Source organism: Poecile atricapillus, chromosome 8 (genome assembly GCF_030490865.1).
Source record: "Poecile atricapillus isolate bPoeAtr1 chromosome 8, bPoeAtr1.hap1, whole genome shotgun sequence".
In the NCBI taxonomy this organism is placed as follows: domain Eukaryota; kingdom Metazoa; phylum Chordata; class Aves; order Passeriformes; family Paridae; genus Poecile; species Poecile atricapillus.
This window is the reverse complement of record NC_081256.1, coordinates 23,120,966-23,148,893: the sequence shown is the minus strand read 5'-3', so window position 1 is coordinate 23,148,893 and position 27,928 is coordinate 23,120,966. Positions and strand designations below refer to the sequence as shown.

Below are 27,928 nucleotides of genomic sequence, written 5' to 3'. Positions count from 1 at the left end.
TTAGGGAATAAGCAGCATTTCAGTGTTTTTCATACAGCACCCACCAAGCCAAGGGAAAAACCAGAGAATATTGTACAAGGTGCAGACGGCAGTAGGGAGACAGATTTCAGCCACCAAGTCCTCTCCACTTGCGACCCATGGCCCAGCCCCGCCAAGACATGGCTGACCCATGGATGCTGCTGTTTTGTGAGGGCATGGATGGGTGTCTGGAACACTGAGGGCAGTGAGCACTGGAAGGTGCCCAGCAGGGGGAGGGATGACAGCACAGTCATTTTTATAAAAGACACAAGGTGGTGGAAGGAGTGCCCAACCTCAGACTGGTTATGTTCAGAGGAATGTGCAGTCCTCATTGACCATTCATACAAAGAGTGTTGAGCCAAAAATGGGTCACAGCCCTCACTGTGACCAGGAATGGGATCGGGCTCCCAGCCACAGACTTGGGGTGTTGGGCCATGCTGGGGCTAAAAGGTAGGACTGAGACATGGACTAATTTTGAATCACAGAATTGGAGTTTGGGGTGTGGGGATGGATGTAGGGGAAGCACTGCTCTGTGCAGTGTGCCAGAATGGAACTGTGTGATGGAACCAACTACGCATCTCTGAGCTACTCCCAGGGAAGAGTGTGTCCATCTCCATTTTGTACCTACCCACCTCTCTGTGCCTCTGACTCAGCTATCACTTCTAGGTGGTTCAAAGGAAAAAAACACACATGCCAAGAAAGTGCCAAAAATTTTAGAGTGGCATCCCACCGCTGCGGCCACCAGGTGGACTTTCCCCAGGGACAATTTGACTTTTCCCCCAATGCAGCTCCTTCCACCTCTCAACACCCTCCTGGTTTGGCACATCTCCCACCCCGCTGCCCCCACTGGTGCAGCCGGTGCTGGGGGATCAGCCAGCGTTCACCAGAGCGAGACCCCACTGGTGGAGCTGGGACGGGCCAAGGGTGGTTTTGGTTCGGGGTCAACGGCAGCCGCAGAGCGTGTCCCGAGTAGGTGGTGAGCAAGGTGGTGGTGGAGGACCTGGGGAAGATGGGGCAGGGTGGGGGAGCCATGGGGAGCTTTCCTCATTGCCTGGGCGGTGCGGCGCCCCGCTGCCTGTGCTGCTACTCAGGTGAGTAGTCCAACTCGTCGTTGGCGATCAGAGCATCTGACGGCGGTTTGTGCCGGCCTTTGCTTTTCGACCTGCTACTTGTCCGATGGCTTTCCTTGGCGTCCGCCATTTGCTGGTAGGAGAAGCTCTTGTCCTCAGAAGGACCCCAGGCTGGGTAGCTCTCGCCCTCGGGGGCGAAGGAGAAGCCGTCGTCCACGGAGAAGGGGTCGACATCCACGTCGTAGCGCTGGTAGGTGCTCTGGTGCAGGGCCTCCTCCCGGGCGCTGATCTCCAGCGTGCTGTTCCACATCCCATAGCCAAAGTAGATGAGCAGACCTGGGGTGGGGCAAGAGAGAAAGGGTTGGACCCAAACTACCCCCTAGTCCCACCAGCCCTACCTGATGTCACCTTCCTGCACAAATGCTTTCACTGGCAGCAAATATCCAGAGATCTGATTTCCAGTGGATCACGGGATTAACCTACCCCAGACATCTGCATAGAGAAATCCAGACTCCACATGCCATGGGCTAGCCATGAGGGACTGATGTGAGGTTAAATCAGGAATACACATTTCTGCCAGAAAAACCAATGGGATGTCCCATCCCCAACAGCCATGGATGGGCTGGTGGAGCACATCACACCTAATGCAGTGCTTTAATTGACTCTTTGCCATTGCAAGCAGCTCAAGAGGTATTAGTTGTACCCACAGGGCAAAGTGCTTAATTACAGCAGATTAAATTGATGCTTTGGAGTAATCTTTTCCTTCAGGTAAGACTTTCCCTGGATTTGCAGCTTCATGTATTGCCTTCAAGGGCCAAAAAAACACTGAGTATGTCTTCTCCAGCCTCAAAATTCAGATGGCAGCTCCTGCCCAATGGCTCAGCTTGGAGGAGCTATGAGAACTACTTTATTTCTCTTTGCTTTGTGGAGTAAGTGGGTCAGAATGTAATGCACTATGGATATGCTGGACTCCTAGTTATGTGTCAGAAAGCCTAAATTTGGAAAAAAAAGGGTCCACAGCAGAGTCTGTAAGTCCTAAGATGCTCCTACCCTGAAGATAAGAGCTTGGGCTAAAAGGAGATACAGTCTACAGACCTGATTTTCCCAGGGCTTCGGGGATTGGGAAGCTCTGGGCTTTGGAAAAACAGTGCTGAAATACTGGTGTGGGCTGCTGAAGAGCTCATGTGGGTGACATAGCAAGAAATCAGGCTGATTTCTGCACAAAACCTGCCTGCAAGGCAATTTTCAGGACCGGCCTACTTTGCATCAAAAAAGCCATCAAAATAGTCACCTTTGCATGGAGTTATTCTCTTCCATGAAACTGATGTTTTCTGGAGGTGTAATTTTCCTTTTATATGTGGTTCGAGGGCTGGATAAAATGAGATTTCTAAGAACTTCAGGATGACAAGGGGCAGGTGAGAAGGACTGGGTATGTCCCAGGCATCAGCCTATGCGCTCCAATGAGGGAAATTGTTATTAACAACACCCTTCCGAAAGAGTGTCAGTGAAAAAATTAGAATAAATGAACCTGGGACTCACCCACAAAACACCAGACAGCAAATCGGATCCACGTGACTGTGGAGAGCTTCAGCATGAGATAGATATTCACCAGCATGGCGAAGGCAGGGACGAAAGGCAGACACGGGGCCATGTAGGGCAGCTTCTTGGGGTTTTCTGGCTGCTGCAAGATCACAAACACCAGCACAGCGATGAGCAGGACCATCAGCACGACCAGGAGGACAGCCCACCAGCTCTGCTCAGAGATGTAGTCTGACCCAAAAATGATGAAGGAGCAGAAGATGAACATCAGGACAAAGAGCAGGAGCACACAGGTGGTGACCGTGTGGCCGGTGGCCGCTGTCGGGCGATCCATTTTACCCGGCAGCCCGAGGTGGATCCGCATTGTGTAGTACCGAGGGCCGATCAGCTTCTTCAGCTTGATGAGATAGATGTTCTCAGACTCATCTGCCTCTATCCCCGAGGTCATGTCGACGGTGCCGTAATTGGGGTGATTCACGTTGTAGGCGGATTTATCGGATTTCCCAATTAGCATCTCGTTATCTCCTAGCGACGGCAGATTTTTTGCCCCGCAAGTGTTGGTGGGTGGGCCAGAGAACTCCTCTCCTTCACTCCCGGGGGAGCAAGCTTCCTTCTCACAGTCAGCCAGGATGCCCTCCTTCTTCTTGGTGTGCTCCTCGGAGAGGAATTTGACGAAGCCATCGATGTCACTCTCGGGCTGGTACCGGAGGAGCAGGACGCAGACGGACACCAGCGTGTAGGCCAGCAGGGTGCCAATGGACATCATTTCTATCAGGTCCCTCAGGCTGACCAGCAAGGAGAGCAGAGCTGCCAGGAACCCAGACACGATACAAGCCACAACAGGGGTTTCCGTGTAAGAACTGACATGGGACAAAAACCTGGAGCACAGAACAGTCACAGAAAGTCAAAATCACAGAGGTTCCCTGCTGCAATAACCCTTCCCTGGCTGCAGGGGACAGTCTCAGGGATCCCTCCAGGTCTTGTTGATTTTTGGAACTTTGATTCTAGGTGGGGACTGGCAACACTGCTGAAGTTGAATCTGGAGTTAGATTTGGGTCTGACCAGCTCTGCAATGAGCTCTCGGATACTTCCAAATAAATACCCATATTTTATCTATATAAACTGCTTCTCCTTTGCAAGTAGCTCTTGAATTAAACACTCATCCTCACATAATCAGAATCGCTAGATACCAGCACCAAATGAGAAACTGTAGGATAGACTGCTCCTGGTATTTTCCCCCCAGGATATTGCTTTGGCTCGTGCCCCATTCTGCACCCGCTGTGTCTGTGTGTGCCCATTGCTCCCTGTAGTGACAACACTGTTGGCATGTTGGGACCCCCAAACCCACCTGCACAATTTCCTCTCAGATACCCAGAGGCTAAAAATAAATGCCAGCATGGGCATGACTGACCTGAAGAGCAGCCCATCTCCAGCCATGGCATAAATGACTCTGGGCATTGGGAAGAGGGAGCCCAGCAAGCTGACAGTCAGCCCGGCCACGGACCCGATGGCAACGATGAATTTGGCTGCATAGAAGCCGTGGACCACGAACATTTCCATCAGTGGGGACTCGGTGTCGATGGCATCGTAGGGCACCATCAGTGTCAGGATCATGCTCACCTGGGCAAGGCAAGAGGAGCAGGACAGGGGTGTCAGCATCAGCACTGGGTTCTGTTGGGGATTCTCAGGGTGGAGGGGATGCAAAATGCTGGAGTTAGGTCTGTTTGCACCTTGCTATAGGGTGGTTAATTCACTTAATCTCTGCTACCCAAAGGCAAGAAAGGGATGCTTGAACCTTGCTCCAGAGGTGGTGCAGGAGTCAAGTGGGACTGGTGAGACTGGTGAGGCTGGTGGGACTGGCAAGGTTAGTAACACTCACTTTGGCTGCATTCCTGTGTGGGAAATAACGTTGGGCCAGAGCCCAAATCCAGATTGCATTGCTTGGAGCAACACTGGGCCTATTTGTGTCAAAGAATTTGTTTTCATGAGAAGCCCACTCCCATGCAGGAGAGATAGTAGGTGAGTTTCTTTGAAATTATCAGAATTTCAGAATTTCAAAAAAAACAAAACAGTGTTTTTTCTCCTCCGCTAATATTTGCTCTTTTGCAAGGAAAATCTCTGAGCACAGGCATGTTTATATTGGGGTGCAGAGCAGTGCAATCTCACACAGCCATCCCTGCTTATCCTTCTCCTCACTTGGATCCTATCCCATATCTCCAGCAGAGGCACTGCTGCTTTTCCCAGAAACAAGGAGAAAGGATGCTGCAATGCTGCTGCTTCTTCTTCTTTGCTTCTCTCCTGGGTGCAAAAATAGCTGTGGATGAGGATGAGAAAAAAACTGCCTGCCACCACGTCCCTGCAGCTGGCAGAGAGGTCTTGTCAGGTGACAGGAGCCTGGGGACAAATGGAGAGGAGCTTTGGCAGGCACTGTGCAGGTGCCCAGAAGGGACTCACATGGTAGATATATACATATATATGCATACATACATATTTATCTACATTCACACCTGTGTGGGAACTACTTACAGACACATAAGCTGTCAGGCACGTGACGAGCGAGGCTGTGATGGCGTAGGGGATGGAGGTGTTGGGATTCTTCGCCTCTTCTCCCGTGGTAGCAATGATGTCGAAGCCAATGAAGGCATAGAAACAGGTTGCAGCCCCCTTGAGCACCTGTGAGGAGGATCAAACACCTGGGTGCCAGGAGGGAGGCTGGCACCCAGCCAGGGAGAGGGAGCTGAGCAAAAACGGAGCAGCCCTGTTGTGGTTTGTCTGAGCAAAAGGGTGAGTGGCCACAGGTCAGGGGGTGTACATGTAGCTCTGGGGACTGACCCTGGGGTCCACAGATCTGGTCTGGGGAAAGATTTTGACGTGTGAGCTGAGCCATTAGAGGCATCTGCAGCTCACCCCATAAACCCGTGCCTGCGCAGTGCCTGAATCTGCTGGGAGATCCTGCCGGTGACAGAGGAGACAATCAACCAATTTCAGGTTTGCTTTCACAATCCTCCACCCCAAATCCATTTTTATGAGTAGAGATCTTGAACATGTTTACACTTTCTGCCTTAGCAAGATGTCTCATGTGGCAGCAAGATCCGCTCACAGAGGAAGCAGGAGAGAGCAGCAGCCGTCAGATGTGAGCCGCTTCCCAAACAACCTCTGTTTTGCTTGGAAGCTGCAGACAGGTTAGGAGCACACACTGGAGCACTTGGATGAGGAATTATTTGTACTGTTTGGTTATTTTTTTTTAATGTGATTTTTTTTTTAAATATACAATATTAGCGAGGACATTTATAGGAGAGGAACGCTGGAGCAGGGCAAGGATTGCCTGGCTGTGAGTGAGCTGATTTGGAGCTGTGAAAGCCTGGCAGCTTGCTGGGTACCTCCTGTCCATTACACCTCTGTCATCTCAGCTGTCTAGTGATACTGCACACAGTAAAACTCACCTCTTTCAGGGACTGTCTGTAATTACCCTTTTTAAGTATGCCCTACGCTCCTGGGGATCTCACACTTGTGCTTGGTGGTGGATTTACTTTTATAAACAACTTGTGAGGCAATGAACCAGCTGAGAAGGATGAGACTGCCCTACTGAGTTTTTTGGGTATGCATCTATCTTTTAAAACTACTTTTTTTTTTTTTTTTTTTTTTTTTACAAGAGATATTTGATGCATTGAATTGGAGCAAAACAGATATTATCTATTTTCTCTTTTTCATTCCTATTGTATAGTATAACAATCCAAGCACAACCCAAAGGTAAATATGACCTCTGTTCTCAAGTGAGCCTCAGTGCTCCTCTCCTCACTGCTGTTCTCTGGAAAAGAGGCATTGATTTACTGGAGGAAGGTGCAGGGACTGTATGGCGGTTTGGGACCCTTTCAATAATCAAGATTCTTGCTTTACTTTACTTTCTTGCTTATTTTCCTGCACAAAAGCCCAATGGAGTTGAGCAGTGTAAATCTGAGAAATTATCTTGGGCTTAGGCCAGCTGAGATATTTTCAGTCTCTGTTCATCCTTGGATAAAAACCAGTGCAAGCAAGCTAAAAAAGCCAAATATGTCCAAATTCTCAGTAAGCTTTGAGGGAACATCCATAAAATAAGTACTGGCAGGTGGCATTATGAAGTGCTCAAAACAAATGCTTGAGAACATTGTTGTTGAAAACAAGCCAACAAAAGTATCTCCCCACTCCACAGAGGCTGAGCCAGCTCTCCAGAGCGCCCTGCCTCAGATAGCCACAGCATTCTGCTCCATTGCCTGGCAATTAGTGGCATTTCCTCGGGGATACTTTCATGTGGAGTTTGGCTCTGCAGAAGGACATTTTGGAAAAGTTCTGGGTTTATGCTAAGAGGAGTTAGGAGATAAGGGCAAAGCATTCCCGTACTCTTTGGGTTTGGATGAAAGAGCAGGTCTGGATCCAAGCCTGCACTCCTGGGATTTGGAGGTCCGTGGCCAAAGCACAGGTGGATTTAGCAGGGCTGGAGAGTACAGCAGAATTGGGGTGTGTACACCTTGAGCAAAGCTGAATGTGTGGCAGCATTTAGGTGCTGTGTGTCCCTCTGTGTTCCCAGGACTTACCCCTGGCCATCCGAACGGCAGGAATTGCCCTTCAGCCCAGTTGTCACTTTTGATGTAGAACAGACCAGCAATCATGATGAAGACCCAAACTGCCAAGTTAATGACATTGAGCACGTTGTTCAGTCCCACCGAGTTCTTCACCCCCATGGCCACAATGATGGTGACAATGACAGCAATGACCAGAGCAAGAAGGTCAGGGTATGACTCCTCTCCTTTCCCTAGGTGGGAGAAAAGAGATGTGTTACTTCCACAGAATATCCAGGAGCTCTGTGGGGGAATTTTAAGCACTTTTCAGACCTTGAAGTTTTGCAGAACTCTTCGGTCTCATTGTAAAAATGGTCTCCTGAGGCCCATGCCTCCACTAGCTAAAGTTGTTTAATTAAGGTGATAAATCTTGATGTCTCAAGACACCGTTTGGACTTTTGAGAGAGCAGCAAACCAATGACTGTGTCCCAATTTGCATAACATCTGCCAAGTACTCATTAAAAATCAATCAGCCATGAAGTTTTCATGACACAGGTACAGGACAGCTGGCTGGTTTCCTTACTGGTAGGATTCATGGACTGTTTCTGGAGCTGCTGGTCATACAGGACCACCACAGCCCTCAGTCCCCGGCAGTACAGCAGACACTGGCTTGTGTTCTCTAACAAAATTCTGTGTGTGCCTCAAGGGGACCAAGCAGAGTATTTGCACTTGGTGAAGGTGTTTCTGTGCTGCCCTTACCCTCTGCCATTCGACTATTTCTGTGCATGTATTCTAAATGCCAGCTCATCCCAAAGGGGCTCAAAGTATCGCGTATCCCATCCCCTCCGACCCTGCCTGTGCGCCAGGCTGCTGAGGCCAAGCACCAGAGCCAGACAGACGGTAAATAATGAATGAAGCTTAATATCCATGTCTGACTTCTGACGAGCTTCCAATTACTTTTCAGGCCCCAATTAATGGAGGCATCTCTGCACAGCAGGACGCACCCAGGCCGTTCAGCGTGCCGACGCTGTTGATCATCCAGCGGCTGATGGTGTGGTTGGCCAGCGAGTCGAACATGCTGCTGAGGGCGCTGGCGCCCGCAGCCGTCCCGATCAGGTACTCCAGGATGAGGTTCCAGCCGATGAAGAACGCCACAAACTCCCCCACGGTCACGTAGCTGTAGGTGTAGGCAGAGCCCGTGGTCTTGGGGACCCGCACGCCGAACTCAGCGTAGCAAACGCCTGTTCGGAAAAAACAGGAGGCGGCATAAGGAAAATGCAGCTGGGAAATGGAAAAAGTAAAACTGCCTTGGTGCTGCCTTCCCAGAAGTGCTAGGAGGACTGCAGTCAGCATCAGGAACACAGAGACATTGCATGGTGACCCACCTTCCCTGGTTTCTTGGCTGAAAAACCAGAAAAAATTCTGCTAAAATCAAGTGGTGATGGGTTTTTCTTTTTGAGAAGACACAGTTCAAACCAGCCAGATGTCTACATGGGATCCTGGACCAGTGCTGCACTGCCTCATCCCAGAGGAAGATGCCACAGGAGGGCTCACAGAAGGTTACACTTCCCTCTGCCCCAAACTTCCAATCTCCAAACACTCACCCTGTATTATTGCTCTGCAGATCCAGGCATGAGCTCTGTCCTGATCCTCCCTGCTCCTGTTCATACCCAGGCAAGAGGAGTTTGAAGACGTCTTACACAGAGAGCATAACTTATTTTAATGCTTAAAAAATATTATATTTAAGTCTTCTAAAGAATATTTGCAAAACTAACTGTGCAGAAGAAGAAAAGCAAGAAGTATTTAACTGTAAACTTTTGGGAGGGGAATTCATCAGACTTTAATACTTTCCGAACTCCTTGTGTGCTTACTATGTCAGGGTAATTTTTAATAAAAACCTGACCCTGACACGTTGATGTATTAAAACAACCATTAATTTTTTTTTTAAAAGGAATGGATGTACTTAGTCTCAAATTCCCCAAATATTATTCAGGACAAGTGCTGGAAGGGTCCTGCATGTTTAACACTGATTAAGCCCCTGGCCCAAAGACCCCAGTAAAGTTCATATGAGTGAACTGGTTAAGGCTGTTACTACCATTGAGTAAACACATAGTAATTATTGAGCTCTCTATCAACCGATATTCTCCATTTAGCAGATAATAATTGCTTCAAATTTGCAATCAGTTTAGTATAGAGAAGGGAATGAATAATTTATAAAAATGTTATGAGGTGGCTGCTCTTACTTTAAGTGCCGTTTTTACACTGTACAAACACAGAGTTGTTGAATCTCTTAAGCTGAATTTGGTGGTGCTTCTTTTCTTGCTTTTAGAGGACTTTTATATTCCATTCATTGCTTAACTTGAATGTGGGTTGCTTTGCAAGGGGACTCTTCAAAACTTGATTTCTGTAGAGCAGCCCAACAGGAGCCACAAGATGTTTCCATCATCCATCCAGCCCTACCGACAGTCATTATTCAGAGCTGATGAAAAATACATGTACTCGGCAAAGGTACGGTGTTCACAGATAACTACAGGCCTGAATGATTTATGAATCTGGTGCTATGACAGAGACAAGTATCTAGTTTCTCTCTTTGATGGCCTTAAATAAAAAATAATAAAAAAAAAAAAATATATATATGTGTGTGTGTGTGTGTGTGTGTGTGTGTGTGTGTGTGTGTGTGTGTGTGTATACTCTTTCTTGTAGGCAGCTCTCGTTTTAGCCAATGACAAGATTATGATTGAAGAGGATGGTTATCGATACACAATGATAATGCCAAAGCAAAGAAATGAATATGTATAAAATGTTGGAGTTTTTGATTATTCTGCTAGGATCCCAAAATAGAGAAGGTTTTCACTATGGTTTGGGTACAGCAATGGGTTGGTAACGTCAGCATTAGGTGTCAGCATGTATCAAACACACACAAACATACATATATATAAAATATATACTAATGTCTGCTGCATTTGCACTGTATTATTGTTATTATTATTATTATTTTATTATTATTATTAATAATAATAATAGTAATGCAATCTAACTGCACAATAAAACTAAGTTACTCCTTGGAAACTCAAGCTATTCAGCACCTTGTTCCCCTGTGTCCAGAGGGATGCAGCTCTCCCTGTGCTCCTGCACAGCCAGCCCAGCTCTGGGACTGCAGAGAGAGGCTGGGTACATCCTCTCTGTCACAACTGTTTAATTTGGAGGCAGATTTATCTTCTTCTCCCCAGTCAAGACAATTGGTTTGCAATTTCTGAGGAAAACAAGACAACACAATGGTTTTTTGAAAGAACAAACATTCTACAGAGGACCATTTCTTTTTCTTGAATATCAGCTACGTTTGTGCAATTGGTGTGACAGCCATTACACTGGTGTAATTATCCAGTTATGGACATTGTTCAGCAGGACATAAACACAGCTGAGTGGTCTTGATCCTTCCAAGATCTCATCCACAGAACAGCCACTGGGCAGCACAACTGGTGGCACAAGGAACTGGTGCTTTTGGTGTGCTGGCATGGTGGTGGCCGTGATGTGGATGCTGACCCTGCCACTGACACTTAGCACAACGCTACACAGGAACCATGAGACATCCCACAGGGCACTGGCATGATGGCAGTGGTCTTTCAGGTGAAAAATAACTTCTGAGAGTGCCTTGCAGCTGCTCTGGAGGTAACTCCAAATGATTCATGCTACCACACAAGAAATGCAGAGGGACCATGCTTCATCAACAAGGAGCAGCCAACTTATTGAGGAAGGCATATAGTTTTCATCAAGCCACTGAGCCTGTCCATTGCATTCCATGACACCATGGCAACTCCATAAAGAAAGCACCCACAGAGCAAGGACTCTCATCTCTCCAGCTCCACCCAGGCAGCTGCAGGTGCAGCCAGCCCCTCATCCTGCAGCCAGGCAGCACTGAGGCACATGTTCAGCTCCCCCCGTTCCATCGTGCATCCCGTCTGCTGCTGATCTGTTCCTGCCCCAGTATCAGGTAAGAGCGTGGCACTGTGCTCCAAACAAGGTTATTGCTTTAGGACAGAAGATCACTAAAGGGACAAGAAATGGCTGGTGGAAAAGGCTGTGGAGAGGGTGATGAGGTTGGGTGAGATGCAAACTGCTGCGTTTTGCTAAGGAGGGGTTTTGGATGAACAGGGGTGAAAGTGGGGAATGCTGGCAGGCACAGCTGATGGCAGGAGCCTGTAGTGCACTGGAGGCTTTGTGGAGGGAAGCTGGGCAAGGATTTCTACTTGAGAGATGAATGAAAGGTCTTCTAGTGAGAGAATAAAAGAGATTGATTTAATTTTGCAGTTTAATTATTTATAGCGTGTTTGTCAGTACCCTGATGGGGTATGTGTTGCTTAAAACATTGAAAGGTATAAGTGGAATTTGTTGGATAGATGAAATTGGAAAAGTCCCTTTCTGAAACCCGGCTTAATAGTGCAAAGAGGCTTCCCATAGTGCAGGGCTTCCCTATGGCTGTCTCCCAGGGAAGCCAGACGACCTTCTGGATAGTTTTGGTTTGTTTGTTTGTTTTTTGTTTTTTGCTTTTTAATCCAAAATTCTTCTGGGCTCACTTTTGCAAGCAGTGGGGTTTGTATTAGTGATCTGTGATGGACAAAGGAAAAGTTCTTTAAAATCTGTTTGTGCACACTTGCCCAAACTCAGTGCCTGGCACACCAGGCATGACCACGATGGGAGAGCTGAAATCACATCCCCAAGGAGTCTAACAGTCCGTCCAGCTCCTGAATTCTTACTTAGTTTTACTTGCCAAAAATGTGTTGCTGTTACAAACAACAGCAGCGTTAACGATGAAGTGAGGAAGCAGCCAAGGAGACTATCAAAACACTGCATCCCTCACAAAACACTTTCCCAGGGCTACAAAAGCAAGGGGAGATGAAAGCAGAGCAGGAAGGCTCCTGTGGGCAAAGGCGGGAGGAGCTCCTGCTGCGGGGCAAGGCTCATGTCTGGGGTGAAAAAACCCCTTTTGGAGGACAGTGTGTTTTTGTTAGCAGAGACCCACCCAAACTCCATTTGCTCTTGGTTTGCATCTCGGCCAACAAAACCTTTGCAGAGGAGGGAAAGCAGGCAGTGGGAAAGGACACTGATGCTATCTACTGCCTTGGATAAAAAACAAGCATTTTGGTTCATTTGTTGTGTTGGGAACTCAAATAAGCATCGGATCTCATTGCAAGCTCTTGGCTTTTGTTGTGGGCTTTGGAGAGAGCCTGAGGCTCATCCCTGGGCTGTGCCAGGGTTGTGTCTCTGGGCTGCAGGGGTTCAAACTCCCACTCACTTTGGTGGGATCACCGTGGAGCAACACTGCAAACTCCAGGGAAAGACCATGATGTGCTTCCACCTCTCATGACAAAAATCCAGAGTTTTGAAAAGCTGATCTGGGTCACTTTGCTGTGCTGGCTGTTCCTGTCTCCTGTCAAAGCCCTTTGCCATTTGCTCAGGTTTCCTTATCCAAGCCACAGACAAAAGCTGGATACCAGACTGACACAGCATGAAAAGTCCTCTGAGCAGAGAGAGCAGGAACATCACATCATCGTGTTAGCACTGATCTGGAAAGGACAAATGCCAGCAGTACTGGCTCCATGTAGAAACTGCAGCTCAAGCCATATGCTCAGCTGGGTTCTTATAGAGGAGATAGAATTCACCATGTTTTCACTAAAATACATAATTTCTCTCTCTCTGCACACTTGTTTATTGGGTTTTTTTTTGTTTGGAAATTCAAAGACTGACCCTTTATGAATGGAAGCCAATGAAATCAACTCCAGAACTAATTGAGGAATTTTTTAACCGTTAGCCATGTCCACAAAAGAAGCTGGCCCTGGTACTGCCCAAGCCACTGACACCCTTCCTGCTGGAACTGAGTTTCCCACAAACTCTCGCCCCAGTGCTGTGGCTTGGCCACTCTCTCAGCCTAGAGCACACACTGCAAAACTCTCAAATGTCTCAACAATATTGCCCACAGGCCCCATTCTTTTAGAAGCCATTGGCAGCTCATCAAGATAATCCTGCTTGGGCTGCTGGCTCCCAGTACAAGGTTTGGTCTGATATGTGGGCAATGAGGGACAGTGCACCCCATGAGCTGTGTGACACCTGTGGGAAATGGTTTTTAGTTGGTGGGGAAGGTGCTACCTCCTTGTAGCTTGTGGTGCTGAGTAGGTGTCCACCCATGAACGGAGAGGATGCAGGACATGGCACATCACTCAAAATCCCACGCAAAACTCACCTGACAGGATGGATGCGACGGCAGCGATGATGAAGGACACGATGACCCCGGGCCCCGCCATCTCCTTGGCCACCAGGCCGGACACCACGTACATGCCGGTGCCCACGCAGCTCCCAACGCCCAGGGAGATGAGGTCAAGGGTGGTGAGGACCTTGGCCAGCCTGGCACCCTGGGTGGCCCCAGCCCCGGTGCCCTCCAGCATGGACTCCACAGGCTTGGTGCGCAGCACACGGGTGCGCAGGGCATGGCCTGCGGCCCCCCAGGGCACCCGCCGCGGGTCCAGCCGAGAGAAGAAGCCACTCATGGTGCTGGGCTGGGCAAAGCTGGGTCACAGACAGCGTCAGCAGCACCCACTCAGGGCTGTGGCTGCGTCTCCATGCTCTGGCAGCCCTGCAAGAGAGGGGAACAGAGTTTTTGACTGAAACAGCAATAAAAGAAGAGTCAAAAGGGCCCCCTAAGTTGGTTTTTCTGGGCTCTGGTGCTGGCAGAGCTTCGCTTTGACCAATGCTGCTGCTGTGGAGAAATCTCCTTTCTCCACCCTTAGTTTCGTACAACAATGATGCACTGCCCTCCTTTGTGTTCACATGGGTTTAGCCTCAGTCATTACTACAGCGCTACAAACAGCAGGAACCTGATTTCCTCCAAATTCTCATTGTATGGCTCAATTTCTACCAAAAGTAATGATGGCTACACATAACTGTGAGGTGCTGGTGGCCATGGAGGCACACTGGGCCCTGGTGGGAACAGAGCATGGCTCCAAGCCTGGCAGCACTGCAGTTCCAGCAGCAGGGATGCTCCTGGTGGCACCGTGTGCCAGCCCACCAGCAGCATGGCAGACTGCAGGGACATCCTGTGGGACAGGCTGAGAGAGCACCTAAAGGGAGCTCCAAGAGAGCTGGAGAAGAATTTGGGCAAGGAAAAGAGAGAAAGGCTTCAAAATGAAAGAGGGAATATTTGGATTAGATCTGAGAAGGAAATTCCTCCCTGTGAGGGTGTTGAGGCCCTGGCACAGGGTGCTGTGAATGTCCCATCCCTGGCAGTGTTCAAGGCCAGGCTGGATGTGGCTTGGAGCAGCCTGGTCTAGTGGATGCATCCCTGCACATGGCAGGGGGGCTGGAACGAGGATCTTGAATGGTCCTTCCAACTCCAACCATTCTAGGCTTCTGTGACCACTCTGCTCTACCTGTGCTGCAAAAAAAGGGGGTCTGGGACTGTAGCTTTGCTCCTTTATCCAGCACATTGAGACCACTGCCTGCCTGTGCCAGGCTGGAGCTGATTCTGGGGCTGGATCACCACAAACTGGTCCTTTCAAGGACAGGTGATTTTTTTTATTTTTTTATTTTGGTGCTACAAAAGTTCACTCTTACAGCTCTCTGGCTATACTGCTTGTTTGGGGGTTTTGAGTGGTACCATCATCCTGGTAAAACCTGAGGGGGAAAATTTTAAAAGGTGAAGCTAATTCAGGTTCCCATGAATCATAAGTTGAAAAAGATTCCTTGGCGTGGTTTCTTCATTCATTACTGTAGTTATTTAAATACTGTGTAAGGAATATTTTTTTTTTAATTTGAAAAATGTGGTTTTGCTGGTGTAACTGCAATATATTTTGGGGTCTGGCTTAACTCTCCTTGTAGTTAAGGGAATCTGGGAGAGAAGCTCAGCAGGAGCAGTGTGGGCTCCACTGGCCACTGGAGAGTGAGTGACCAACAGCACGGCCAGCTACAGCCATTTTTAATACTTCTAAATTATCTTGCCTGAACCCATCTGCCCTAAGATTGTCTCAAAAGTCATGGCCTTATCTTGGTTTTCTCTTTCTCTGTGCTTTTTCCATCCCTAGTCATCGTTATTTTCAAGAACAATTCAGAAACTGCCATTCCCCCCTCCCTTTCTGCTCTTCCTCAGCAAACTGTGTAGTTCTCATAGTACCAGCAGCAGTGACTTCCAAGTGACACGTGGTAACTTCTTGACTTTGAGCAAACCAAGAAGAATTATACAAGCTGCAAGCTAATACAAGGGTACAGGAAAAATAGTTTCTTAAATATGAATTTTCACCTGGCAGCTTCTTTCCCATCAATACAGAAATATTCTTTTATTTTAATTTCCTTGAAGACAAAACAATTATTTTTTCCATCTTTACATCCAAAACAAATTACATTGTGTCCACAAGGCAGCCTCATGTTGCTGAAGTTTATTAAATGAAACACAGCATTCATTTCATGTTTTGGTCTTTCACTGATTCAAATTGTGCTGAATTTTACCTGGAGCAACCACAGGCTGAAAGGCTGCATGTTCTAGCTAGGAATACTAATGAGAAATTTTTACTGCTCCTGAGTAAATGTGGATCTTGGGTTGAGAATAAAACCTGGGTTTGTCTTTTGGATTGCTCAAGGAATCAGCTGGTTGTGGGATGGGCTGGCTCACAGGTAAGGTTTTACTTTCTGGTTTAAAGGAAAGTTTGTGTTGGAAGAGGGCAGCTGAGCCAGAGCTCAGTGGGTCTGCACCAGCCAGGATGAAACAGACCTGTTCTCATAGAATCACATCTTCAGAAGAGGTAGGATGTTATGGGATGAAGGGACCAAAGCTTCAGGCTGGTCCTTGGTGTCATCACCAGGTCATGCTCTGGCATAGGAAGACTTGTCCTGTGTTTTAAGGGGGATTGGGACCCCAGTTTTTCATCATCCTGTCTCGGGATGTCTGATGAAGGCTTTGGGAAGGGTGGCATATGCTCCTTACTGGAGGAATTCACATCCACACTGGAAAAATTAGTGTGTTCCTCAAACTGATGTGGACAGCCCAGTTCACTCTCAAGACACATCATGGTATAGAAATTACTTTCTCTCCAGCATGGCAAAGAACCCCAAGAGAAGACATGGCAGTCTTGTCCTGGAATAATCTTAACTGCTAAATTGATAGGAAAAGTCCTTAAATATTTTAAATGGTTTAAATTTAAAGCAGGAACTGGCTGGTGGATTAGTGATGCACCCGGATTTAGGCTGCTGAGCTGTTCCAGCTGCCTGGGGCTGGGCTATGACCAGGTCCTCCAGTATGGTAGCCCAACAGAGCCCTGCAATCCATGGGGTTTGGTCTTCTCCTATAAGTCATCAAGGAATAAAGACCCTTTCAAAACCTCTGAAATGAAATAACTCTATAATTGCTGCTATACTCAATTAAAGCAGTCATTCAAAACTACTCCAGATGTTTAAGTGAGATCAGCATATTGCTGCTCTGTAGCTTGGAAAACATTCTTTCACTCCATTTGAAACCATCAGAAAATATCTCATGGATGGCAACCAGCTCTGTGGGGCAGAGGCACCGTTCTGCTCTGCTCCACTAACCCTGCCTGTTAAGCAGACAGGGGGAAGAAAAAGGAATTTTTACTTGTTTTGTTTTTTAATCTTCTCACCATAAACCCAGGAAGATGAAGGGAGCTGTGGTTCAGAGGGGACAAACTGCAGCTGGGTTTTGGAGCTGCTCAGCTCTCCACCATCAGGCTGTTGGGGTCGGTTTCCTCCCTGGCTGGCACTTGCTGCTGCCACCATGTGCTTGTCAGCACCACTGTTTGTACCAAAACACTCCTCTTCATCAGGGTAAATTGACTAAAACTGCAGTCAAGCCAGTAGGAGAGGCATAGGTGTTTACAGGCATGGATCTTCTTTAGTGTCTGGGTTGATACTGAATTATTCCTCATGTAAAACTCCTTCTGCTGAGGAGATGCAACACAGTCCCCCCCCCAGCACCTCCCATCCTCATCACCCCCATAGCTCCAGCTTCTCCAGAAAATTGTCCCCAAACACCTGTGCCTTGGGGTGGCTCTTAATTTTCTGTTAATGACTCCCCTCTGTCCAGAAGTCTGTAGGGGTATCCATGAGCAAAGCTCTCTATTAAAATCTGCTGGGAATGCAACAAGGAGCAGAATATCGATGGTGGTAAACGGAACAAAGAGAGCTCCTGTTGTTGTATTGATGGAAAGCCAGGCAGGGGCACTCATTAAGAGGAAAAGGATGGGTTTTCCCTGGTTTTCCATGGCTCACAGAATAATTACTGCAGAGCAAAGATTGCTGATGCCTCCAGCATCTGGATCAGCATGATCTGGCGTGCAGGACACCAGTACCCAGTTTGCTGCAAGGATTTTTAGGGGGAAAGTCCCTTTCTCCTCACCCAGGGGAGCTATGCTTCAGGAATCTGGGATTGAAGCCAGTTCATATCAACCCCCAAGGCAGCGCCGGCTGTGGACCCCAGGAATATTAATTCTGGTGTTAATGGTGCAGGAGCATCAGCCCTCAGACCCACTCCGTGCTGCAGTAGGGACTGTGCACCCTGGGCAAACAGAGCCACAAAGGCTCAAAGGGATGCCGGAGATTGCTCGAGATGATGGAAAAGGCAGCTCCTGGCAGCAAACCCCGCTGCAATCCCAGAAAAAGACCGAGAGAAAGAGGAACAAAGGTGCTAGGCTGACCTCCTTGCTGCCCCTTCCCTTTCCCCTTTAACTGGAGCTCGGTGGCGGTGGGGCGGGTTTGTCTGGAGAGGCTCAGGGCTTGAATCGCATCCCAGCTCCTCCAGCAGGAGAGCTGACGTCAGGCGGGATGCAGGAGCCGGGCAGCAGCTCCGAGCGCAGGGATGCCTTCTGCCGGGGCTGCTCGCCGCCGAAATGTTTTCATTACGAGTGCGATTTGATTTGGAGCTTTATGTGCTTGTTTTTACAGCGTCGATCCCCAGCTGGGCTGCCTCTGTAAGAGCTGGCTCTGTCTCCATCATCAGCCCTCCTTAAAGCGATTTAAAAGCCAGGCACAGAGCCGAGAGCGAGGGCTGGTCCCTGCCGATCCCGGCGCCGCTCACGTGGGTCCAGCTTCAGCAGTCTGGCCTTGTGCCTTTGCTGGTAATTTTGGGCTTTTCTTATTTTTAATCTTTCCATTTTTACCTCTGCTTGAGCGGTTCAAATGGAGCTGTGGTTAATTTAAACTACAGTAGTCGCTAAATTAAACCACTGATAACACTTCAGGTTTAAGACCAACTTTCTCTGTGCACCACCTGAAGAAATGGGATCTTTTCTCTCTGTCTTCATGGCAAAATGGAAGTGGAGAGGTTCAACAGCACTTTTCTATGGTAGTTCCACCAATGTTATGCTGGGTGCTTTGGCAGTGTTAGCACTGCTGTAAGATGCCTAAACATCATTATCTTCTTTTGACAAATAAGCAAAATAAAAGAGGAAATGTTTAATTTGACCAAAAACACAAGGCAAGGGTGCCACGCACCCAGAGGCAGCCTCCAGGAATTCCCAGACTCTGTGTTCTAGTCTACAGAATAGACTATATTCTGTTAAGTATTAAAAGAGCATAAATGTGCAATCCAGTGATATAATTAGCATGTACATAGAGATCACCCCTTCTTCCTCTTTCCAGCTTTCAAGGGGGATACAGAGTGATGATTTAGCTGCTGTCCTTGCTGGGGAGAGACTGGACTGCCTGGATAATCAGGGAAAAGGCAGAGGGACAGATGGGAGTGATGTTAAAGCTTCTTTCTGTCTTGCAGCTGGTGCCTCCCTTTTCCTAAGTAAATAGCAAATCAATATTTGAGCACTGATCTGTGCCCATGCAGGTAAGCAATGAGAAGGTTTTGGTAGCTGAGGGCTCATCTTCCCGCCTGGATGACACACTGAGAGGTGAAATTGGAGCGTGCCACAGGGAAGGCCAGCAGATCCCTTGATATTGAGCTGTGCTAAACTTTGCCAGGATTAATTACATGCCAACCTCACAAGCAGCTGGTCCAGGTTCTCTTGGGATCCTCTGGGGCACCAGGCTAGCGAGAAACAGCTCTGGGACTGAAAGGAGAAGTATTTTCCTCCTTCCTAGGGGCTGGATGCACATGGAGCATATGCATGTGGAGCACCTACATCTCTTGCAGCCTGAATGGGATGGAGGCTGAAATGTTCCTTTTGGAGATGCTCATGCACATCCTTGCAGGCATATCCCTCCTCTTGGTAAATCCACCTGCCCCAGTTCAATGTCTGGAATTTTGGTTTTCCAGTTGTTTTCTGCACTTTTTGCATGGGCACAAATCATTTCCATGGTGCAGAATAGTGTAGGAATGGATGCAGGGTATGACAGATACAAGAGTCTGTGTGTGCCGAGCTGTAAATAATGCAATATGCATGAAGTGCTCTATTTGGGTTTGCAACAAAGCTATTTAACCACCAGAAGGAAAAAAAAAATTAAATAAAATAAGAGAACTACAGAGAAAGAGGTATAATCAATTTGCACATTTGCAAAAAGGTCTCGTTTGTTAATGTTGTCTTGAGGTGGGAAGGTAAAAGCCTTAAAAACTGCAACAATGCAGGGAAATGGCAAATCAATAGATGGATGAGATGAACATGAGGTGGGGAACCAGGAACATCTTGGAGCTGTTCTGACAGGCTCCCTCTAGGAGAGTAGTGAAACCACATGAAATTAGTAAAATTTGTTGCTCCACCAGTAAAATGGAGGAATTCACTGCCTTAAAGCAGTGTGTGGTGATTAATCTGTCTGAGTTTTCTATGCAAGAAGAAACAAAGCTAAAAATGATTAATGGTCCCCTAGATGTGCCTTGTTGAAGTCAATATTGGTTTTGTACCTGCACGTGCTCATCTGCAGAAGGACCCTAGAGGCTCTGTGCACTTTGAAATGCTCATTTGTGGTGCTGTGTGATTTTGCATTCCAAGTGCAGATATTGATACCAATTCCTGGAGTACAGCCTCCCCCTCCTTTCTGCAGTCACAAACCACAGTGATGTCAAACACATGAAACTCTTAAAGGAAATTTGGGTTCACAGGCCTGGGTGCTCAGGCTTCCAAGGACCAATGTACTGACCACTGAGGCTCAGGCATTTTAAAATCATGCAAGGGGTGTCGAGGAACTCAGATTTGTCTCACACAGACTTGTAGGTTCATAGAATGGTTTGGGTTGGACAGAATCCTAAAGATCATCTCGTTCCAGCCTAACCTGCCACGTGCAGGGACACCTTCCACTAAACCAGATTGCCCAGGGCTCCATCCAACCTGGCCTTGCAAATATGTTGGCACATCCTTCTGCAACCTCGGTTTTTGGGAGCAGCAGTTCCAGACCCTGAGCTGTCACAAGAGGAGAAACATCATCTGATTTTTCTGGAATATACTGCGTTGCCCATTTGCAATGCTGGGCATGGATTCCTCTAACAATACGAGTGCCAGCAGCATCAGTGGGATGGCTGCAGCCTTGGGTTTGTGATTCTGAGCTTTTCTCTGGTTTTGGGCAGTAGGTTGTACTTTCAGTAATTACCACTTTGATGAGATAACACATTTTCTGTACCAAATCTCACAGTAAGAGTGGACAACAGCTGCCTTTGTATCACTGAAACTGTAGACCTGGGCTGTAAGACAGCTTCTTCTAGAATTATGCTCCTTTCAAATCTGCCTTTGCTTTAACAACACACAAGAGGAAATCTCTGTAATTACTGGGCTGTGTTTTCTTTTTCTTTCCTCAGTGGACCCACACTTTTACATTGCAGAATGAAAGTCATTATGGTTTGCTGCAGGCCAGACAGGAGAGCTTTCCTCATTTGACATAATTCACAGAATGGGTTATTTATTAATGTGTGAGGCTCTCTAAACAAAATGGATTTTTACTCTTGCAAGAGTCTGGCTGATACATCATTATGACAACTTATCTTATTTCTGGGTAGCATTTTGAACCCAGTGATGAAAACACAAATCCTTCAGTAAAGAACTGATGTAACACTAAGGCTTCATCATCCAAACCAGAAAAAAATTCCTCTGTATATCAAATACAGGACCTGAAAATCCACTATTTTTAAACCTCTAGTTTTATTTTGAAGATTGCTGGTTTTATAGAGATTCCTTTATTCCCCACTAAGAAACTGCTGGGCTTTTCCCTCTCAATGCTGACTCTCACTCACCAGCAATCTTTCCAGCTTTCTGTAATAATTCAGTAGGAGTCTGAACTGGCCTTTTACACAGTAAGCACATCAAGCTTACAAACACGGTTCAGCTCTTGCTGAGTTTCAAATGCATTTATCTTTTGTATGTGCACATGGTCTCATTAATTACTTATCGTGTTCCATCAGCAGGTATACAAATTTAATTGATTATGCCTCGCTGCCCCACTTCCGCTATTTTGGCTATCAGCTAATTAATGCAGGAGAGGATCTCAAACAACTGCTTTCCTCAGAAGAAGCTGGAAAAATGCATTCTTCAAACCCAAGCCTAGTAAATGTTCCAGAAGAGGCAGTAGTAGCATATGCAAATCAATGGGAGCTTTTTGCATATGCAAATAGGAGCCTCAAGCTGGGGGGAATTTGGCTGGTTGTAACCTCTGTCTCTAAATTCCTCTACAGAAGCCTGAGGTAGGTTCAATGCACTCCCAAGGAAGTGAATAGCAGCTCCTGCTGATTTTATTACATTTTGCTGCTTACTCTTCTTATTCACTAGGACAAAAAACCCCTTGCTTTACATGAGTAATTCTGCTGTGTTTCAGCACAACCCATTTTATGAGTAATGTGATCACAAGTGGATCAAAGATGATGATTTAGAATGGAGTTCATGTGTTTAGCCATTTATCATCATCAGTCAGGCAAAGGAACTGCAACACCTAAGTGATGTGCAGTGTGAGTAATACCTGGTGCTGTAGCAGGAGGGTTTTTTGACGTTTCCCAGTGAGTTACAAACTCACATCTAACACTAAATCTCTTGGATGGTATTAGAGAAGCAGAATTAAATGAATAATTATGTGTTCTTAAATGTGATAATAGCATAAAAGTTAGAGTATTATAATATTCCTGAGTGATGCACAGGCACTGCCCGAAGATGTCCTTATGCAGCAGGGGAATCAGTGCAAGCCAACATGATTACCTTAACTTAAAGTAGCTAATTGCATCCCTGCTCTTAGTTTCCCTTAGTGGCAAGACCCCAAAACCCAACCTCTTTTCCTGAGACTTTTGTCTCCCAGCTACAGTCAGCAGAGTGTCCCCATGGTGTGCTGCTCTGCCTGGCAAGAATAATTCCACTGGTGTGCCTGCACAGCAGAGAAGAGCTGCTGAAATATTATTGCTGTAGTTCCTGTCTGTGCCAAAGCTCTCAGCCAAAGGAACTTGACATATTGCTTCTTTCTGTCTTAATTTACTTGGAGCAGGTCTGGTGACCCTGGTTATTAATTGCACATCTCCCAGTCCCTGTTGCTTCCCAGCTGGTTGTTTAATGAGTGGAACACACCTGCTGGTGCCCAGGTGTCTTAGACAAGGCTCTGGAGAATCCAGATGCTTCCTGAGCGCGCTGCTGCGGGGCTGGAGCGGCGTGAGAGCTGTGCCCAGTGCTCCCTGCCTGTTCCCACCTGGAGTGAAGGACAGCCAGGAGAGGCAGATGTTTCTTTCACTGCCAGACTGAGGTGCCCAAATCCAACCTGGAGCCACCCTGGCATTGCTGAGCACCTGGAGGCAGTGGCTCATCTAGCACAGCTCAACAGGTCCATCCTTAAGACCTGCTTCAGTAATGCTCAGGCACACTTTTAAAGCTAAGTTTTAATTGTGCTGCTGCAGGTGGGATGTGCCCAGGTGTGCAAGTGATGCACAAAGAGAGGATCTCCATCCTCAGCTTTAAAAAAACTTGTTGAGAAAGACTCAGCTCACACTCAGGGAGCTGAGGATGTGCAGGAGGAATGGACCAAACCACTAACTGAGGTCATGGTCACCAATAAACAAGAGCCAGTGGCTGCTGAGAGAGGCTGCCCTGAGCCCACATGTGTGGTTTTATAGATGTTTACTAAAGTTTTGACACAAATACACCCATAGACAGTTGTAGCATGGCAACAGAAACCAATTTCCCTGTAGGCAGCAAGCCACTTTGATACTTTGATCCTGTCCTCCCAGAATTAGGATGTGGTGCTGGAAACACACGTGGTGCAAAAGCTCTTCTTCTGTTCACCTGCCAGGTGGATTTAATTTATGGTATCATGACTTTCCATGAATTATTGATACAGTGACTGTGCAGAGGAACAGAAACAATAGAGTCATGTGCTGTGTGGCTCCACCTCGCTGGCTTTGTTTCATAAGTGCCTGGGCTTTGCTCTGACAGTTTTGTTGTGGGAAAAAATAGTTTTCTCTTAGAGATGTTCCAGCCTGGTGACAGCAAGGGATGGGTTGTGGTGGGTGCATAAATTCTGGCCAGAGCATCCCCTGAAGATGACTGCATAGTCTGGAAGCAGGACTGCTACTCAGTGAGCCAAGAAAAAATTATGAGCATTTTTCTCAATATATAAGAGAAAAATTACAGTTTCCAGTTCTTTCAATTTTGGCATTTTCCCGTTGACAACCATAGCTTAGCTACGTCTCATTCCTTGTAAATGAAAAATGTCTTGGGAATCTCTGTGGATCTGAGCCTGCTCCCATTTTGCACGTGGGTGGTTTAATGAGTTCAGCAGACTCACCCTGGACTGAGGTGAGACTCTGGCCAGGTTTTCACATTCCATAGGGAGTAGCTGGGAAAGGCCTGCTGTATTTCTGGGCTCTGGATACTTTGCATACCGAGATCTACTGTCTCTCACTGGCTGATGAGCTCAGACCCAACCAGAGCTTTAAATATTATAGAGGGCACAAAGCTAGAAGTGATTTGGGGGTTTAAATTTTTTTATTATTATTAATGTGAGAGTCACAAATGCTTCCCTCCGCTGATGTTTTTGTGTGACATACAGATCCCGCTGCCACATACAACTGAAGAACTATTTGCTCTGTTTTTACATTCTTATTTTTAAAATGTCTTAATATTCCAATATGTTGCTTAAACATTATGATGATTTTAATAGCTCAGGTGCTCTGAAAGCAAAGTTTTGATTATTTGGGGACTAAGAAGTCAGTTACAGACTGCTCTGTTATCCTCTTTTTTTTGTTTGGCTTCATAAGGAGCCCAGCATTGTGTTTATGCTTGTATTCTTGTCATCCTATTTGCTTGAATGTTGCAGGGCTGCAGAGAAAAAACATTAATTTAGCCATTAGGAGGTTTTCCTGTTCTCATTGAATTTTCTAGAAAATCTCCTGTTGCCTTTAAGGGAACATGGAAGAAATTTTATTTTATGTGCGTGATTTCAGAACTGAGAAACCAGACTGTCTTCAGAAGTAGTGTCAAATCAGCCTACAAATTTATCCTTTAAAATGATTTTGGCTGGAATCCTTTCTGATATGATCCCATCTGAGACTCTGAAGTTACACAAAGAATAAATTTTCATCATTTTTGTATAATCCAAAAAAAAATTAGAGAATAGATAAGCTATGTCTTGACTTGAGAGTCATGAATAACTCCCTGAGGAGAATGATTTATGTTTTAAAATGCTTCCCTTTACTGCAACATGCACAAAGAAAGAGATACTTTTGGGGAGAGTTAATTAATGAAATTAATGAAGTTAATTAATGAGGCCTGTTGGAAAACTGGAGGATTCAAAATAGTAGTTGGTCACTCATTTGTTCTTCTCTTGGCATGTGGTTAAAATTCCCACCCACTGTGGGGGTTGTAATTATCCAGAGGGGTGGCTGGGGCACCTGGAAGCAAAGTTGTAACATCTCCGTGCCTTTTTTTGGGAATTAAGGACCAAAGGTAGCATAAAGTCCTCTGAGTTAATTCTGTCTGAGTCTGTCTGAGAAATTACTCCTGCAGGGAGCCCAATGACTTGTTTTGGCTAAGTTGCATATTTTGGGAGGACATCAAATCTTGACATAAACAGATGGAGAATCCAGCACATTTTCTGATGGCTCCTTCATCAGGTCATCAGCACTTCTCTGGTCAAAAACGTGATCCCTCTCTTAAATTGGAATGTTTTGCCTTTAGCATCTCAGCACTAGTTCATGTTGTGCCTCTCTTTGGCAGACAGAGGAACAACTTGGTGCCTGGTAATTTCTTTCTGTAGAGGCTCTTAGATTCAAGGATTCACATCACTCCCCTCTCTGCTTTTTAATGAAGTGAATTCTCAGGTGCTGTAATTCCTCCTCTGTAAGAGCCTTTCTACAGTCCTTGACAGGCTTTGCCTTTCCTTTCCCTTTTTTTTTTTCTTCTAGTTTTGTTGTCATTTTTGTTGATGTCTGCTGTACTCTAGCAGTCTGTTTTCAAGGGCTGAGGTAAAATTTCCTTCCTACATCTCCACTTACTGAAGAGCAACTAAACAAGCCTTTTTTCCCTTGTTCTTGTTCAATGACTTGTCTTATCACAGCTATTGCATCCGTGCTGTCTTCTCAGATATGTACTGCACATTTGAGTTCATGTCAAGAGGACCCAAGATTCTTTGTTGACACTATCTACTACTCATCAGTAACTGTTTTGTTTGAAAATTTCACCACCTTTAATAGATGAAAATGGGAAGTCAGACCTCGGACGTCTGCAAGACCCCTAATTCTCATGCAACAGGGATTCCCCATGGAGCAGTACATTTTAAGAACAGATACTGAGTTTAATCTAGGTAACTTATCTCTCTGGTGTTGTTTTTGGCTTGTTTAAGGGTTTTTGTTTATTTACAATGTGTTTTTCAACTCTGATAAGTCACATGCCTCAGATATGTGTACCAATAAAACAAACACATGAAAATATCTTTAGCAATCAGACTTTCAGTCTCATGACAGTTTTTGGGCAGTTAAACAAATGCCTTGGCATGCTAAAATGTATTTGCCTGCTACTCAGGGACACTGGGAGAATTAATTACTTAATACGCTAGATTAAATCAGACATGGCTCTTTTGAGACAAGAATCTTCTCTGGGGTCGGCCAGACGCGGTTTCCCCCTCGTCTCGTGGCCGGTGCTGTTTTCAGAAGCCCTGTGTTAGAGCACTCCCGGCACAGCCTGTGACAGGAGGGCACTAAGTCCATCTGTATAAACTATCATTTAATTGGCCACAAAACCCGGGCTGCGGAGCGGTCGTGAGAGCAGAGATTGGGCTTCTCAACAGTGCTGCTGGAGCACCCCTCGCCGAGCCCGAGGCGGGCAGGCGGCTGGTACCAGGCAGCTCCAAAATACCCGTGTGGAATCAACAAACAGCTCCGAGTCGGGGTGACGTAAAGAGGAAGCCAACTCCATTACCGGCCTCCAAGTCGCAGGGAGTTTTGCAGGCTCCGGGGGGAGGACGGAGCCGTGACCGGGGCCCGTGTGCGGGGTCGCGGCGGGGCCGGGGCCGCCCCGTCGGGGCTTCAGCACCGCGGACAGCGCCCGGAGCCGCGGCCGCACGCGTGCCCGACCCCCGAGCCCCGGGGCTGATGGTGATGAACCCCGGCCCCGCGGGGCTCACCCCCCCGACCCCCGAGCTGTTTCCCTTCTGCTGGGTTCCTGTCCCCATCACTGCCCCCCTCCCGCAGCGTCCCGACCTTCCCGCGGCGCGTTCCGTGCGGTCACCTGTAGCGAGAGCTGTCGCTTCGCTCCGGCCGCCCGCTCTCCCTCCTGACGCTCCGTTTTTCCCCGTTTCCAATCAATCCCGCGCCGTCAGCTCCGGCGCCCCCGCCTCCTCCCCGCCGCGGAGTGCCCCGACACTCCGTAAACACGGGGCCGGGGGATGCTGAAGCGGGCTGGGGTCCCCCGGGGCCGGTGCCCCGTGGCCCGGAGGAGCCGCCGCGCTCCCTTTGCCGAGCGGGGCACAAAACCGGCTCCGTCTGCGTGGCGGGGGGGCCGCGGCCGCGCTCCCCGGCGGGGCTCCGGGCAGACCTTCCCGGGGCTCGCCGCTCGTCCCCCGCACGCCGAGGGGCTCCGAGCCGCCCCCCGCACCCCGTTCCCTCCCGTCCCCGCCGGGCGGGCACTCACCGCGGGCGCGGAGGGCAGCGGGCGGGCGCTGCTGCGGGGCCGCCGGGCGCGCTCCCCGCGGGGGCGGCTGCGCTGCTGCAGCCGGCGGGGCGGGGGGGGCTGCGCCGGCACCGCCGACCCCGGCTCCCGGCCGCGCACGCAGGGCGGAGGGAGGGGGCAGGGATGGATGGAGGGAGAGAGGGATGGATGGAGGAGGGAGGGAGGAGGGCGCTGCAGCTCCTCAATTATTCAGCGCTTCCCCTCCCCGCCTGCCGCATGTGACCGCCGGCAGTACCCACGGGCCGTGCCGGCCCCGGGAGAGCTCCCTGTACGGGGCTGCCACCCCCGTGGACACCTCCCCTCCCCGTGAGTCCTCCCCGCCTGGCCAAGTGTCCTGAGGGCTGCGGGTGGCCGCCCCCGAACTGTCTGACTCCTGAAAAATAACTCTCCTGGCTGGCTCCTCCAGAGCAGGGCATTCCTCACACAAGGGACAGAGCGTGGGGAACCTCGGTTTTGTTTTCTCCTTGAACTGCACTGTGAGATTTGGGTATTAATGCTGTAATCCTGCAACATGCAGAATTAGGACTAAAATAATGCCTCATGCATTGCAGCATGCTGTGCTGTCCAGCCCTCTGCACAGCCTGGCTGGGAGGAGTTAGGTATCAGGTGCAGGATATATTTAATATTTGATATCCGTAGCTACTTTAGAGCTACCGGCTTTAGAGGATAGCTGGAATTCATGATCAAGATTATTCCTTTTTGC

At 47.8% G+C, this 27,928-nt stretch overlaps 1 protein-coding gene across 1 annotated transcript; it reads right to left on the bottom strand.

Moving 5' to 3' along the window:
- Positions 1-450: 450 nt before the first annotated feature.
- On the bottom strand, positions 451-27,304 carry SLC7A14 (solute carrier family 7 member 14). Its single transcript, XM_058844027.1, has 8 exons — positions 27,187-27,304; positions 13,401-13,790; positions 8,167-8,403; positions 7,199-7,416; positions 5,154-5,300; positions 4,039-4,247; positions 2,628-3,505; positions 451-1,424 (listed from the first exon to the last, which is right to left on the bottom strand). Exons 2-8 carry the CDS (start codon positions 13,702-13,704, stop codon positions 1,102-1,104), a joined length of 2,316 nt encoding a protein of 771 aa, XP_058700010.1. The 5' UTR covers positions 13,705-13,790; positions 27,187-27,304; the 3' UTR covers positions 451-1,101.
- Positions 27,305-27,928: the final 624 nt, after the last annotated feature.